The sequence below is a fragment of the Crinia signifera genome, chromosome 4 (genome assembly GCF_055691185.1).
Source record: "Crinia signifera chromosome 4, ASM5569118v1, whole genome shotgun sequence".
In the NCBI taxonomy this organism is placed as follows: Eukaryota; Metazoa; Chordata; class Amphibia; order Anura; family Myobatrachidae; genus Crinia; species Crinia signifera.
This window is the reverse complement of record NC_139220.1, coordinates 37788822-37801354: the sequence shown is the minus strand read 5'-3', so window position 1 is coordinate 37801354 and position 12533 is coordinate 37788822. Positions and strand designations below refer to the sequence as shown.

Genomic DNA, 12533 nt, shown 5'->3' with positions numbered 1-12533 from the left:
ACTCAGCTCAAAGCGTCCAGGGATATAACTGGGGGGGGGGGGGCAAGTTGGTCACGCGACCCGGGCGCTGATAAGCAGGGGGCTACAGTGAGCCAGGCTCTCTGCTGCGGCTGCCGAAGTCCATACACATCGCTGCCAGGTTCTCCTCCACCAGCAGAGCCTCAAGTGGAATGAGGTGCAAGAGGAAGAGGCGGGCGGGCGGGAGTCGCGTCACACAGAAATCAGCCACTGAAGCTCCCAGTAATGCAGTGCACGTCTGTCTTGCCCCGGGCGACAGAAATCCTAGTTTCAGCCCTGGCTGCATTCATTTGCTTTATTCTTCCCAGTAAGCTGTTTTATAAATAATATGATAAGATACAACATACACAAACTCCTCTCACAAAGATCTGTGCCCAGGCTTTGGATTTGTCAGGGGGCTCATAATTCTTATGGGCGACTCCGGGTGTAACATAGTACATCCACTTCCCAGGTTCATTCCTTCTCCCAAGCCGCGTGTGCCAGCAGAGTTTGGTTGCTTCCAGTTGTGTTATCTGTGCAAATAAGACAGATGTTCGGGAGGATTTATTTGGCACAATGGAAACCTCAGTGTATGAGCCACAGTATGAGGATACTCTGTATAAAATGGAACATATTGGTGTCATCTCTGGTGGTCCCTGTGTAGGGGAGGATTTGGGGCTGAGGGCGCCCATAGGCACAATAGTATGCCCCCCACCTCTCTGCCTAATTGTATTATTTTTATTATTTAGTCACAGTATAAGCCCTCATTTGATAGTAGCCAATTTAACAGAACAATAAAGAAAGCTTAAGGTCCCCATACACTAGTCCAATTTGGTCTGTTTTCACCCAATTCCGACGGATTTGGATGAGAAATTGTGTGAAAAGCTACCAAATAGCAGGTGTTTGACATCTGATCCCATGCAAGGTCCCGTGCACATCAGATCGATCCATAGATTGAACCTGCTGCCCCAAGGATCAAACCCAGATGGAGCCATCCTCATCTAGCCATCTCTGGATAGCCATGGTGAGCCATGGCTATCCAAGACCTATTGTTCTCAGCTGTAATACAATACATAGAACAGTACAGTAGGGGATTAGCAGAGTAATCCTATTACTCAATCCTATTAAAGGGCTATATGAGGATGGCTCCATCTGTACCTGCGATAAATTGAATGTAAAAAATGTGGCTTGAATGTTCAAAAATGCCAAATCGGATGTGAGGACTCCCGGGGAGCTGCCGGTGAAGTTCAAGGGAAATCGGGTCTGACATGTGGCTCAGACAAGTTGGACAAGTGTAGAGGAACCTTTACATGGGCGGTATGTAGATCTTATGTGTTTAAACTCTTTTCAAGGTGGCATTTGGAAGATTGCAGTGGAAATATCTTGCAGTTACTAGTACGTTTTAGGCTGACCGTACCAAAAACAAGCATCCAAGTGCCACCCCCCCCAACAAGTGCCGCCCCTAGACACGTGCATCATGGTAAGTTGGGCACTGTCCCTGAGCACCTCTAACATCTGAGCAGCCACCGATTATATTTATTCTTATACTCCCTGGTGCCAGGATAAGCAGCCATCACTGATCTCCTCCGCCACGCAATCAGAACAAATTTATTATAATTATACTTATTGAGTCTCAGGTACATGGTGCTGGTGGCTTGTGTCTTCAGACCCTCTCCAAAAGGAGAAGGATCTAGTTTCTCCCCATCCTCTCAAAGCCAAAATGCTTCAATAAAGGGAAAGCAGAATGTTCAGGTCCCTTTTTGTTGAAGCTTTAGAGGGACCCCTTGAATTTCCAACCTCTTTTTAGTATGAGGGTCTTAGGGCTTCTCACAAGCGCTGCTGGGTTCGAAAACATTCCGCATGCTGATTGGCTGAGATTCAGCCAATCAGCGTGCGGCGAGTTTTCAAACCCATCAGCGCTTCCCGCGCCGCCGCCTGGCTGCCGGATAGCGCGCATCACTGCAGGGACCCCGCCGCCAGATCACACAGTGCCGCAGGTACCCCCCCCCCCCGTGGGCACCGGGGCGCCCCACCCCCCCTCGCCTGAGGCGCTCCTGGTTTTGCTTCTTCCTTTAATTCCAGATTCTTATTGACAGAATGGAGGTTTTCTTCCAGGTTCATGTATGGTGTCCTGTGAGCTTGTGCTAGACTGACACCATACATGATTATGCCATAGATACCCCAGCTCAGAGTAGCATCAAAAAAATGGTAATTATTGGGGATTTTCTTTCACCTGCCTGAGGCGGAAAGTCGCATCAGTGGTAACTATCATGGTAAATTACCAAAGGTAATAGGATACTGCCCTTGTATAGCCCCTCATCAGCGGTTCTTTAGCAGATTAGTCAGAGACCTAGGGCCAGATGTATTAAGCTTCAAAAAGTGATAAAATGGAGAGTGATAAACAGCCAGCCAATCAGCTCCCAACTGCCATATTACAGGCTGGGTTTGAAAAAGAACAGCTAGGAGCTGATTGGCTGGTTGTTAATCATTTTCCACTTTATCACTGTTGGAAGCTTGATACATCCGGACCCTAGACTGGCACAGATGGAAAAAATTATGTTCTGGTTTCTGCATATACGTTGCAATTTAGGATGGAGCAGTTACTCTTTCTTCGGGGTGGCAACTTTTTGAACGCAGACAACTGCTTTTTCTCCATCCATCCTGAATTAGGTGCTTAAGCCTATACACACGAGAGGAAATTGTAAAAGACATAGCCCCGAAAGCGGCTTCGGAGCGATATCTTTTATTATTGTAATTTATTTATTACCACACATAGGGGGTGATTCAGTAAGGTTTAATAAGCAGCAGTAGTTTGCTGCTTAGCGAGCCCATAGATACCGCCCGGCCTAACATCTGCCCCCCCACGACAAATGCACTCGCTACCATGCATCCCCCCGCATGTGAAAAGATTTAATTCGATGGGCGCTTTACAGTCCCTGCCCCAGTGGAGCTTACACTCTATATTCCCTACCACATGTGCACACATACACATTCATTCTAGGGTTAATATTTTTTATTAGGAGCCAATTAACCTACCAGTATATTTTTGGATTGTGGGTGGAAACCGGAGAACCCAGAGGAAACCCACAAAAGTACGGGGAGAATATACAAACTCCACACAGTTTGCGCCATGGTGAGATTAAAACCCATGACCTCAGTGCTGTTAGGCAGTAATGCTAACCATTACATACCTAAAATATTATGAAATATCATCTAGTCTAGTGTGTACACTCAGGGCCAGGTTCTCTAAGCTTCAAAAGTAATAAAACGGAGAGTGATAAACAGCCAGCCAATCGGCTCCTGTCTGACATTTTTTAAACACACTCTGTGACATGGCAGGTAGGAGCTGATTGGCTGGCTGTTTGTCACTCTTCATTTTCTCTCTTTTGAAGCTTAGAGAATCTGGCTCTTAATCTAGCGATATTTGCTCTGCCCATCATTAATGACCCCTCCCATCTGGGGCTTAAATCCGAGATTACCATTCACACCACACAGTCAGGTTGTGTCTACCTATGCACTGCACATCCAGAAACCGTTTATACACCCCTGTGTAGTATACCAGTATCTTTTTCATAGAGGCCAACTTGGACATAAAAAGAAGTAAAAATATTTATACTGCAGATGTGCAATATATTAGCAGCCTCCTATCAATCCCTCAAGAATTCCAGCTTTCCAGATAACAGAATCCAAAATGTTTTAGTGTCATTTTTCTCAGCTGACGTGAGCTGGTTGTGTAACATTCCTGGGTTATGGGAGTTGTATGTGGAGATTTTGGAGACAAAGGACAAAGAACTTCTACTACAGTGAGTACGGTAGAGAGAGAGAGAGAGAGAATAAAGGGGGGGATCACTCTCACCCATGAGATCATGTGATAACAGTGGTGGGGACTGTCGTCATAGTTGGATAGGGCAAGACAGGAGCAGCTGTGTGCCCTAGGTGTACTGCAGTTATCATCCCGCCTGCTGTGCTCGGCACAGCCCTGGGAATAGGGATTATGCCATTTGTTGCTGCTGCTGCACCTTTTGGATGAACACTTGGAATAGTCAGTGACTTACACCAACAGTCATGATCAGCAGCAGATCCTACAGCAGACACAGCCTCTCCTCCCTCTCCAAGTGAGTGATTATTAATTCATTTTAACTTGTAGCAACTGTCCGCCTCTGCCTTGTGCTTTGTTTTAGCTCATAGGTGTGAGAAACCTCAATCCTTGGCTTTTCTTTCCCTGTGTGTGCAGTTGTTACATGGTTGTAGGTGAAAAGGACATGAACATATGGTCTCCTACCTACAGCCTTATGTGATCCAGAGCTCAGCAACCTGTGGCTTTTGACTGCTGGGATTTGTGGTTCCACAGCTCCCTTGTATCGTTTTTTGCTGGGTATGTTGGTGTAAGCTTGGTGGGACTTGTAGTTTGATTAAATACAACATAATCAGCTACATAATGAACAGGATGGACCATTAAATTCATGGAGGGGGGTTATTGAGCGGTGCACGATGCCCGCTGCGGCACGTACAGCATCAGCCTGGTACGGCGATGCTGATGTTACAAGTGTTCCTGCTTTGAGATATATATATATATATATATATATATATATATATATATATATATATATATATATATATATATATATATATATATATATATATATATATATATATATATATATATATATATATATATATATAGAGAGAGAGAGAGAGAGAGAGAGAGAGAGAATAGCTATTGCTTTGGGAAATAATACCATTCATTTACAGATATCTTATTCACATTGCAGCTGCATAAAAAATGGCTTGGTATTAGGATTAGTATTTGTATAAAATCTCAGCTCAATCGAATGGTGTGTACACACGGTGAGATGTGCCGTGCAATGCGACCCCCGATGCGGTCGCATTGCACGGCATGCGATGGCATATCATTTTGACTATATAGTGCAGATCTGCACTATATAGTCAAGGCAGCCAAGACTTTCTGCCTTGCGATACGGGAGCGCGCATCGGGATCGCAAGGGTTAAAGCCCTTGCGATCTGCATGCGATCTGCGGGCGATACTGATGCGATTCTGACTGTATAGTCAGAATCGCAGGGTGACCCACCGTAAGTGGGTTTTTTTTTTGCTGTTGGTATTTTTAACATTGTTATGTGATCCTATAAAGGACCCCATACACTACTGCGACTCCTCCGAGGTCACAGACAGGATCACGCATCGTATCGGATCCGATGTTTGGTCCCGGCGACACACGGGATCATGCATCGGATCAGATCTAAAACACGTGCGATTCGCCGCTTTTAACTCAATTCCTCGGCCCGATGCCTCGGAATCAGGTAAAATATGGCAAAATCGCATAAGTGTACGGCCAGCTTTATAATGCTGTTTTTGTGTTTGAGATCTGTCATTAAATAACATATAAACACATATAATAACATTCTTTCTCTTTGTAAGATACAGTCGTCGCCCCCCCCCCCCTCCCACACACATTTTCTATAAATAAAAAACATCTGCCAGAGAACTATTTTACTTCCTATAATGTGATTCGTGTATGTCAGGACGTTAGCACAAGGGGTGAGGGGTACAAAAACAAACAAGCAAAAAAATCAGTGTACCTTGAGTGGCGTCACCATGGAACCTGGTGACATTGTACACTAGTAAGGTCACTGTGTGTAATCTCCATAGAATCAGAGAGGGTAATCCAATCCTTACACCAGTGACACTAGACAAAGTGTGCAGTGCTGTGGGCATATCAAGCACATCAGGAGTTCCACTTAACAACCATAATGGATAAATTCCTTCTGTTTTGGAAACTTAGGGGCTCATTTCCACATGTATACTAATTGTGCATGGAAAATCTCATGCTTTGTATACTGGCCTTACATCAGGTTCGATTACGTCCCATAGAGGCTAATTCAATTAAATGAAATGGAAAATGTTAAGGAATGCTTTCAAAAGAAAGCCGACTCCCCCACTATGTAGCTTTTTTATTGTAAATGCCCCCCTGCAAATTACAATTTGTGTTGTAAAGGAGGGAAACTGCCTCATTCTTCTTTTTTTTTATGGCAAGTTGTAATTCAAAAATATTTATTACCTGGTTGTTATATAGCACACACATTGGTAACCCCCCCCCCCCCTCATAGGGGGAGCATGTGTGGGGAAAGGGGAGTGGTCTTGTGGAAAAGGGGCGTGGACACACAATAGTAGCTCCTATTCAAATAATGCCAAAGAGCAATGCCAATCATACATTACACCCACACAGCAATGCCCCTCACACATTACACCCACACAGCAATGCCCCTCACACATTACACCCACACAGTAATGCCCTTCAAACATTACGCCCACACAACAATGCCCCTCACACATTACACCCACACAGCAATGCCCCTCACACATTACACCAGCACAGTAATGCCCCTCACACATTACACCCACACAGTAATGCCCCTCATACATTACAACCACACAACAATGACCCTTACACCATACCTGCCTACTTTTGAAAACTCCTCTCCGGGAGAAGCCCGGAGAGGAGTGAAAGGTGGGCTGGACGAAGCTCTGTTTTGGGGGTGTGGCGAGGCTGCCGGTCATGAAGCCCCGCCTCCACGACCGGCAGCCACATTAATTTGCAGGTCCGTGGATGGGGGGAGGGGCTAAATGTCACAAAATGCTGTGATTCACGTCTTTTAGCCCCGCCCCCTCCCCGCGAAATTTGGAATTTTTTTACCACGGGGAAGCAGGGGCTGTGGCCACAATGCGGGAGACTTGCCCACCTTCCCGGGGAGGCAGGAGGGGGGACCCGATTTGCTGGACCCTCCCGGACATTCCAGGAGGGTAGGCAAGTATGCCTTACACGTTATGCTTACACAGCAATGCCCTTATAAATTATGCCCAAACATCACATATAGCGCTATAGAATCAGTGTTTTGTCCCTTAGCTGCCCGCCCAAACGAGGTTGCTCAGTGGTGCAGGGCAGGGGTTGCCTGGGTTAAACCACCTTGTTTAAACCAATTTTTTTGACTTTTTTTTTTTTTAATATGTTGTGACTACAGGCATCTTTAAAAAAAAAAAATCCCTGATGTTATTCCACATTTTTGTTGATTGTGGTCTTTATCTAAGTAAATTAATGCAGTAAATCACACACACACACAGCAGGTGATTCAGATAAGAGAGGTGCTAAGTCTGCCTAGCATCAAGCTTCTCCCCCAACATTCATTAATCCTAATGGATTTCATATTATTGAACAACTTCTGACTGTCGAATCATCTTCAGCTAGAGTAGAATTTTGTTTTCTTCTTTTGATTTAGTTCATTTGAAACAGGGAATTGAAAATGCATCTAAACTAGTGTTTTTATTCAAAATGTTTAATGCCAGTGACATATCCAGTGCCAATGCCAGTGTGTTTCTCTGAAAATTTATTTTGCATGTTTTAATCAGTTTAAAATGAGTTTTTATTGAAATATTTCACATAAATCATATGAAAGCCTAATAACTTTGGATTGTTAGGGGTAATTTTACTAAGATGGGAGTTAAATTGCAGATACAGTGTTGCCTATAGCAACCAATTCGATCCTACTTCTTATTTATTGAGCACATTCTAGAAGATAATAGATCAATTCTGATTGGTTAATGTTAGAGAGCATTAAAACATGGTTCTGGTGTTATCATTCTAAATTTTGACATTTTGTACCATATCCATAATGGAAGCCTGCTTGCCAGTTTTAAATTGAAAACTGTATGGTCATCCATATTTTGGGGGGATTCTCTAAACTAAAAATACGCTCTAAGCATCCCCTGCCGAGTTATCGCGATGGGTGGCATCGCCAGAAAAATCTGGCGATGCCCCATAGAAGCCTATGGGCTTCTACCGGGACCCACCGTTGCCTCGCACCGACCCACCACCGCCCCGCACCGACACCCCCCCTCACCTGTGTCCGGGCAGCACAGAGCTGTGCTGCCCGGACCTGTGACCTCCTCCTCCCTGCACTATGATCCTCTTCCGGGTGCAGGGAGGAGGAGAGCCCAGCACAGCAGCAGCAACGCCGGGTAAGGGAGGGTGGTGCCGCCGGGTCCCGCTGGGACCCGCTGTCTCCCACCGCAAAGGACAGCTCTTAACGCAAGAGCTGTCCTTTGCCATAATTATCACATATGTTAGATCATATGCGATAATTATGTTTGCGGTAGCCGGCGATAGGGGGCGGTAAGGGGGCGCGGATGTTAGAGCATCCCCCCCTTTGTCAGGTGCTGTCCTATGAACATATATTTCAGCAATATCATTTAACTTTGAAAAGATACATTTCTTACTGTCCTAAGGTTTTTTGCAAAGAGCAAAACTCACAAATCTGCCCTTTTATGAAAGAGTTATGGACTTCTAAATAATTTTAATCCTGTGTATTATTTATAGTGAAAGATAATCCCCATAAAACATGTGCAAACTGCAACAAGCCAAACTGTCAAGTTGATTTAGCTGAGAAGAAAGTATAGTACAAAACTATTTTATAGCAGAATAAAAAGTACAGAAATCAGGACAGGGCAGGGAAACAATAGAGTTTTGTTTTAGGAGTTTATTTTCACAGCTTGTATCCTTGCTGAGATTTCAGGGCTGGTGCATGCTGGGAAGGGAACCCTTTCAGGTGAAAGCAGCAGATTTCTCTGAGCGTCTGTGAATAATTTACAGTAGATTTAATGTCAAATGGTTGGAAGTCAGGAAATGACACGGGGTCATCAAAAAGTAGTGCGTGTAAAGAGCGGATTGTGCAAGTGAATGCTGCAAGAACCGAAAAAAACACACCTGACTTTTTATGGACGTATCTTGTATAACGGTCTTTAGGATTCTGCCCAAACAGCAAGATAATAATGCACACTCCAATGCAGAGTGTCATTTAGGCTGTTTAATGGGAAAACAAGGTACATGGATATGACAAAGGCAGAAATCCACCCCGAAATGCAAACTTCCTTTGCCTTATAGTTATTTTATAGATTTCATCCATTGGATGTGAGCACAAAGAATAGTGAAGCTTAATGCTGCATCCACACAAAAGCTGCCATCTTGGGTGTATTGGGTGAACAGGTGCTTTCACAGAGAGTAGTCAGAATAAATTATTACACAGACAGATTTGCCCTGAATTACAAAGGTGACTATATCGGTTTATCATTTTTTTTCCATTCAAATGTAAAAAAAATGCTCTGAAAGACCTTGGGCCAGATGTACTAACCTTCAAAAGTTATACAATGGAGAGTGATAAACATCCAGCCAATCAGCTCCTACCTGCCATGTCACAGACTGTGTTTGAAAAATGTCAGGAAAGAGCTGATTGGTTGGTTGTTTATCACTCTCTTTTATAACTTTTGAAGCTTAGTGCATCTGGCCCCTTAGCTGTAATCAGGGCCTGCCCGGCCATTACACTATCCAAAAATGGGGGTGAATTTGACAATCCACAGCATAGTTGCCTACCCTCCTGCATTCTGCAGAAGACTCCCTGAAATAACCCCAATCTCCCTCTCTCCTTCATTAGTCTAGCAATCTCCCTCATTTCAACTAGCCCACATTACATTGTGACATTTTGGGGGAAAAAAAGAAATTTAAATTGAGTCATCTGCACCATTTCTCAGCACTTTAGCAAGTATAGTATATCTCTTACTAACTGCTTTGGTGCTCAGGTGCTGTACATTTGGATAGAGGTAATTTTAAAAGATTCCACTCAGATGTAGCAGTACACACCCCAATCTTCTAGGTGCAACATATAATCTCCATATATGGAACTAGACACGCTCTTTGGGTGGAGCATGACACGCCCCCTCAATGGAGCGCTGTGCAAAATTCTGATACCAACTATAATCTCTCTGAAACTAGTTTTCAAAAGTAGACAAGTATGATCCACAGCTGTTTCCGACAAGACAGGTCAAACTTTAAATGGGTGTGGTATAAATCCCAGACGGTCAGGATTCCGACAGTCATTAGTCAGATGTCGGAATCCCGACTGCACAGCGTGAGGAGCGCAATGAAGCCCCTTGCGGGCTCGCTGCACTCCCCACGCTGCGGGCACGGTGGCGAGCTGTGCTCGCCACCTATTTTATTCTCCCTCTATGGGGGTCGTGGCCCCCCACGAGGGAGCAGTCGGAATTCCGACATCGGAGGAATGACTGTCGGAATCCCGACTGTCGGGGAGCCGTCCGGCACCCCTTTAAATAAAGTCAGATCTGACAGCCTTCAATGCTGTTGGTAATGGCAGCACTGCGGTCGTTAATGACAGCATTGAATAGGCGTGTCCCTATATTTCCCCTTTCAGGATATATTGGCACAGGTTGATTAAAGATTTATGGGGTACATTTATTAAGATAGGAGTTCTATTGAAGATAGGAGGTTGCCCATAGCAACCAACCAGAATCTATCTACTATCTTTTAGACCAGTGGTCGCCAACCCGTCGCTCGCGAGCTACCGGTAGCTCGCCTGAGCGAAACGGGTGGCTCGACCGCTGCTGCCTGCCCGGTCCGCCCGCCCGCTGTTGCCGCTGGCTTGCGGCGCTATAGCCGCCGCCTTGCCCCGCTGTAGTCCTCCTTGTTACGGGGACCAGAGGAGACAGCAGGCGCTAGAAGTCATATTTGACCTCTAGCGTCTGACAGGGAGCACCGCGCTAAGCGCTCCCGGCACTTCCGGGTAACGCTGCAGCAGCGCAGCTCTGTGTTCCCAGTCATAGGCTAGAAGTCAAATATGACTTCTAGCATGGTGTGGGGCTGTGGGGGGAAGAACGGACGGACTCCGAGTCCAATTGCCAGCAGGGTGATGATGGAGCTGAGCTCCGAACGCACCAGCAGCCAGCAGCCAGCAGCAATCAATGACTAATTTATTATGCCCATGTGAAGACGGGCATAGTGGAGGGGGCAAGCAGTGACCCCCTTGTCAATGAGCTTTAACCCAACAAAAATGAACCCCTGACAGCAAGCAGGTCATTTACATTTTTTTATTAGAAGCCTTACTGTGGGACATTGTGTGCAATATGTGTAATGGGCATCATTTGTGTGGCACATGTTTAATGAGCATCAAGGTGTGGGGCATATGTATAAAGGAGCTTCACGTTGTGGGTCATAGGCATAATCGGCATCACGGTGTGTGGCATATGTATAATGGTGCATCACGGTGTGTGGCATATGTATAATGGTGCATCACGGTGTGTGGCATATGTATAATGGAGCATCACGGTGTGGCATATGTATAATGGTGCATCACGGCGTGTGGCATATGTATAATGGTGCATCACGGTGTGTGGCATATGTATAATGGTGCATCACGGTGTGGCATATGTATAATGGTACATCACGGTGTGTGGCATATGTATAATGGTGCATCACGGTGTGGCATATGTATAATTGTGCATCACGGTGTGTGGCATATGTATAATGGAGTATCACGGTGTGGCATATGTATAATGGAGCATCACGGTGTGGGGCATATGTATAATGGAGTATCACGGTGTGGCATATGTATAATGGAGCATCACGGTGTGTGGCATATGTATAATGGAGCATCACGGTGTGTGGCATATGTATAATGGAGTATCACGGTGTGGCATATGTATAATGGAGCATCACGGTGTGGGGCATATGTATAATGGACATCACGGTGTGTGGCATATGTATAATGGAGTATCACGGTGTGGCATATGTATAATGGAGTATCACGGTGTGTGGCATATGTATAATGGAGCATCACGGTGTGTGGCATATGTATAATGGAGTATCACGGTGTGGCATATGTATAATGGTGCATCACGGTGTGGGGCATTTGTATAACGGAGTATCACGTTGTTGGGCATATGTATAATGGGCATCGTGTGTGTGTGTGGAAAAAATGGGGGATGTAGGCACGCGCAGATGACTCTTCTCCTCTGCCTCCAGTGTTGGGAGGTATGTTTTGGGGCATTGCAGTGTGTGGCATAATGTGTCAGGGGCATTACAGTTTGTGGCATTATGTGTAAAGGGCATTTTTTGGGATATTATGCAGATTTTTTAATTTTTTTTTACTTTAGTAGCTCTTCGGGCGGTTTATTTTGTCGCGAGTAGCTCCCGACCCAAAAAAGGTTGGAGACCACTGTTTTAGACTGTGCTAAATAAATAGGAAGTAGAATCTGATTGGTTGCTATGGGCAACAACATCCTATCTTCAGTAAATTTACCTCATAGTTTGAAGTTGTACAGATTTGCCCAATCTGTATATATGTGTGTGTGTGTGTGTGTGTGTGTGTGTGTGGATGGATATATATATATATATATATATATATATATATATATATATATATATCCATCCATGTGCAGGGTAAAAAGCAGACACAAGCCACATATATATGACATATTCATTTAAATCACCTTCCTGAAATATGATACTTGACAGATTTAATTGCGCTCTCCCTGGGTGTGGATTTAATCTGAGAAGATCATAGAAGAATCTTAATTGCAGTGATATATGATGACAGTCACAGTGTAACACCTAACAAATAATAATGTTGAAAGAATGAAATCCCACTCTGACTAACAAGTGTTTATAATGTACAGT

At 44.7% G+C, this 12533-nt stretch overlaps 1 protein-coding gene across 5 annotated transcripts in view; it reads left to right on the top strand.

The window, feature by feature from the left end:
* LOC146073963 (non-muscle caldesmon-like) overlaps positions 1–12533 on the top strand; it is a 164976-nt gene that overhangs the window by 108497 nt on the left and 43946 nt on the right. The window contains exon 1 of one of the 5 annotated variants that reach the window (XM_083181589.1): positions 3876–4112. The exons of the other annotated variants lie outside the window; for them this stretch is intronic. Within the exon in view, the coding sequence (XP_083037715.1) occupies positions 4063–4112 (50 nt within the window). The 5' untranslated portion in view covers positions 3876–4062. Of the gene's footprint in view, positions 1–3875; positions 4113–12533 lie in introns of those variants that run through there. 5 annotated transcript variants of the gene reach the window in all.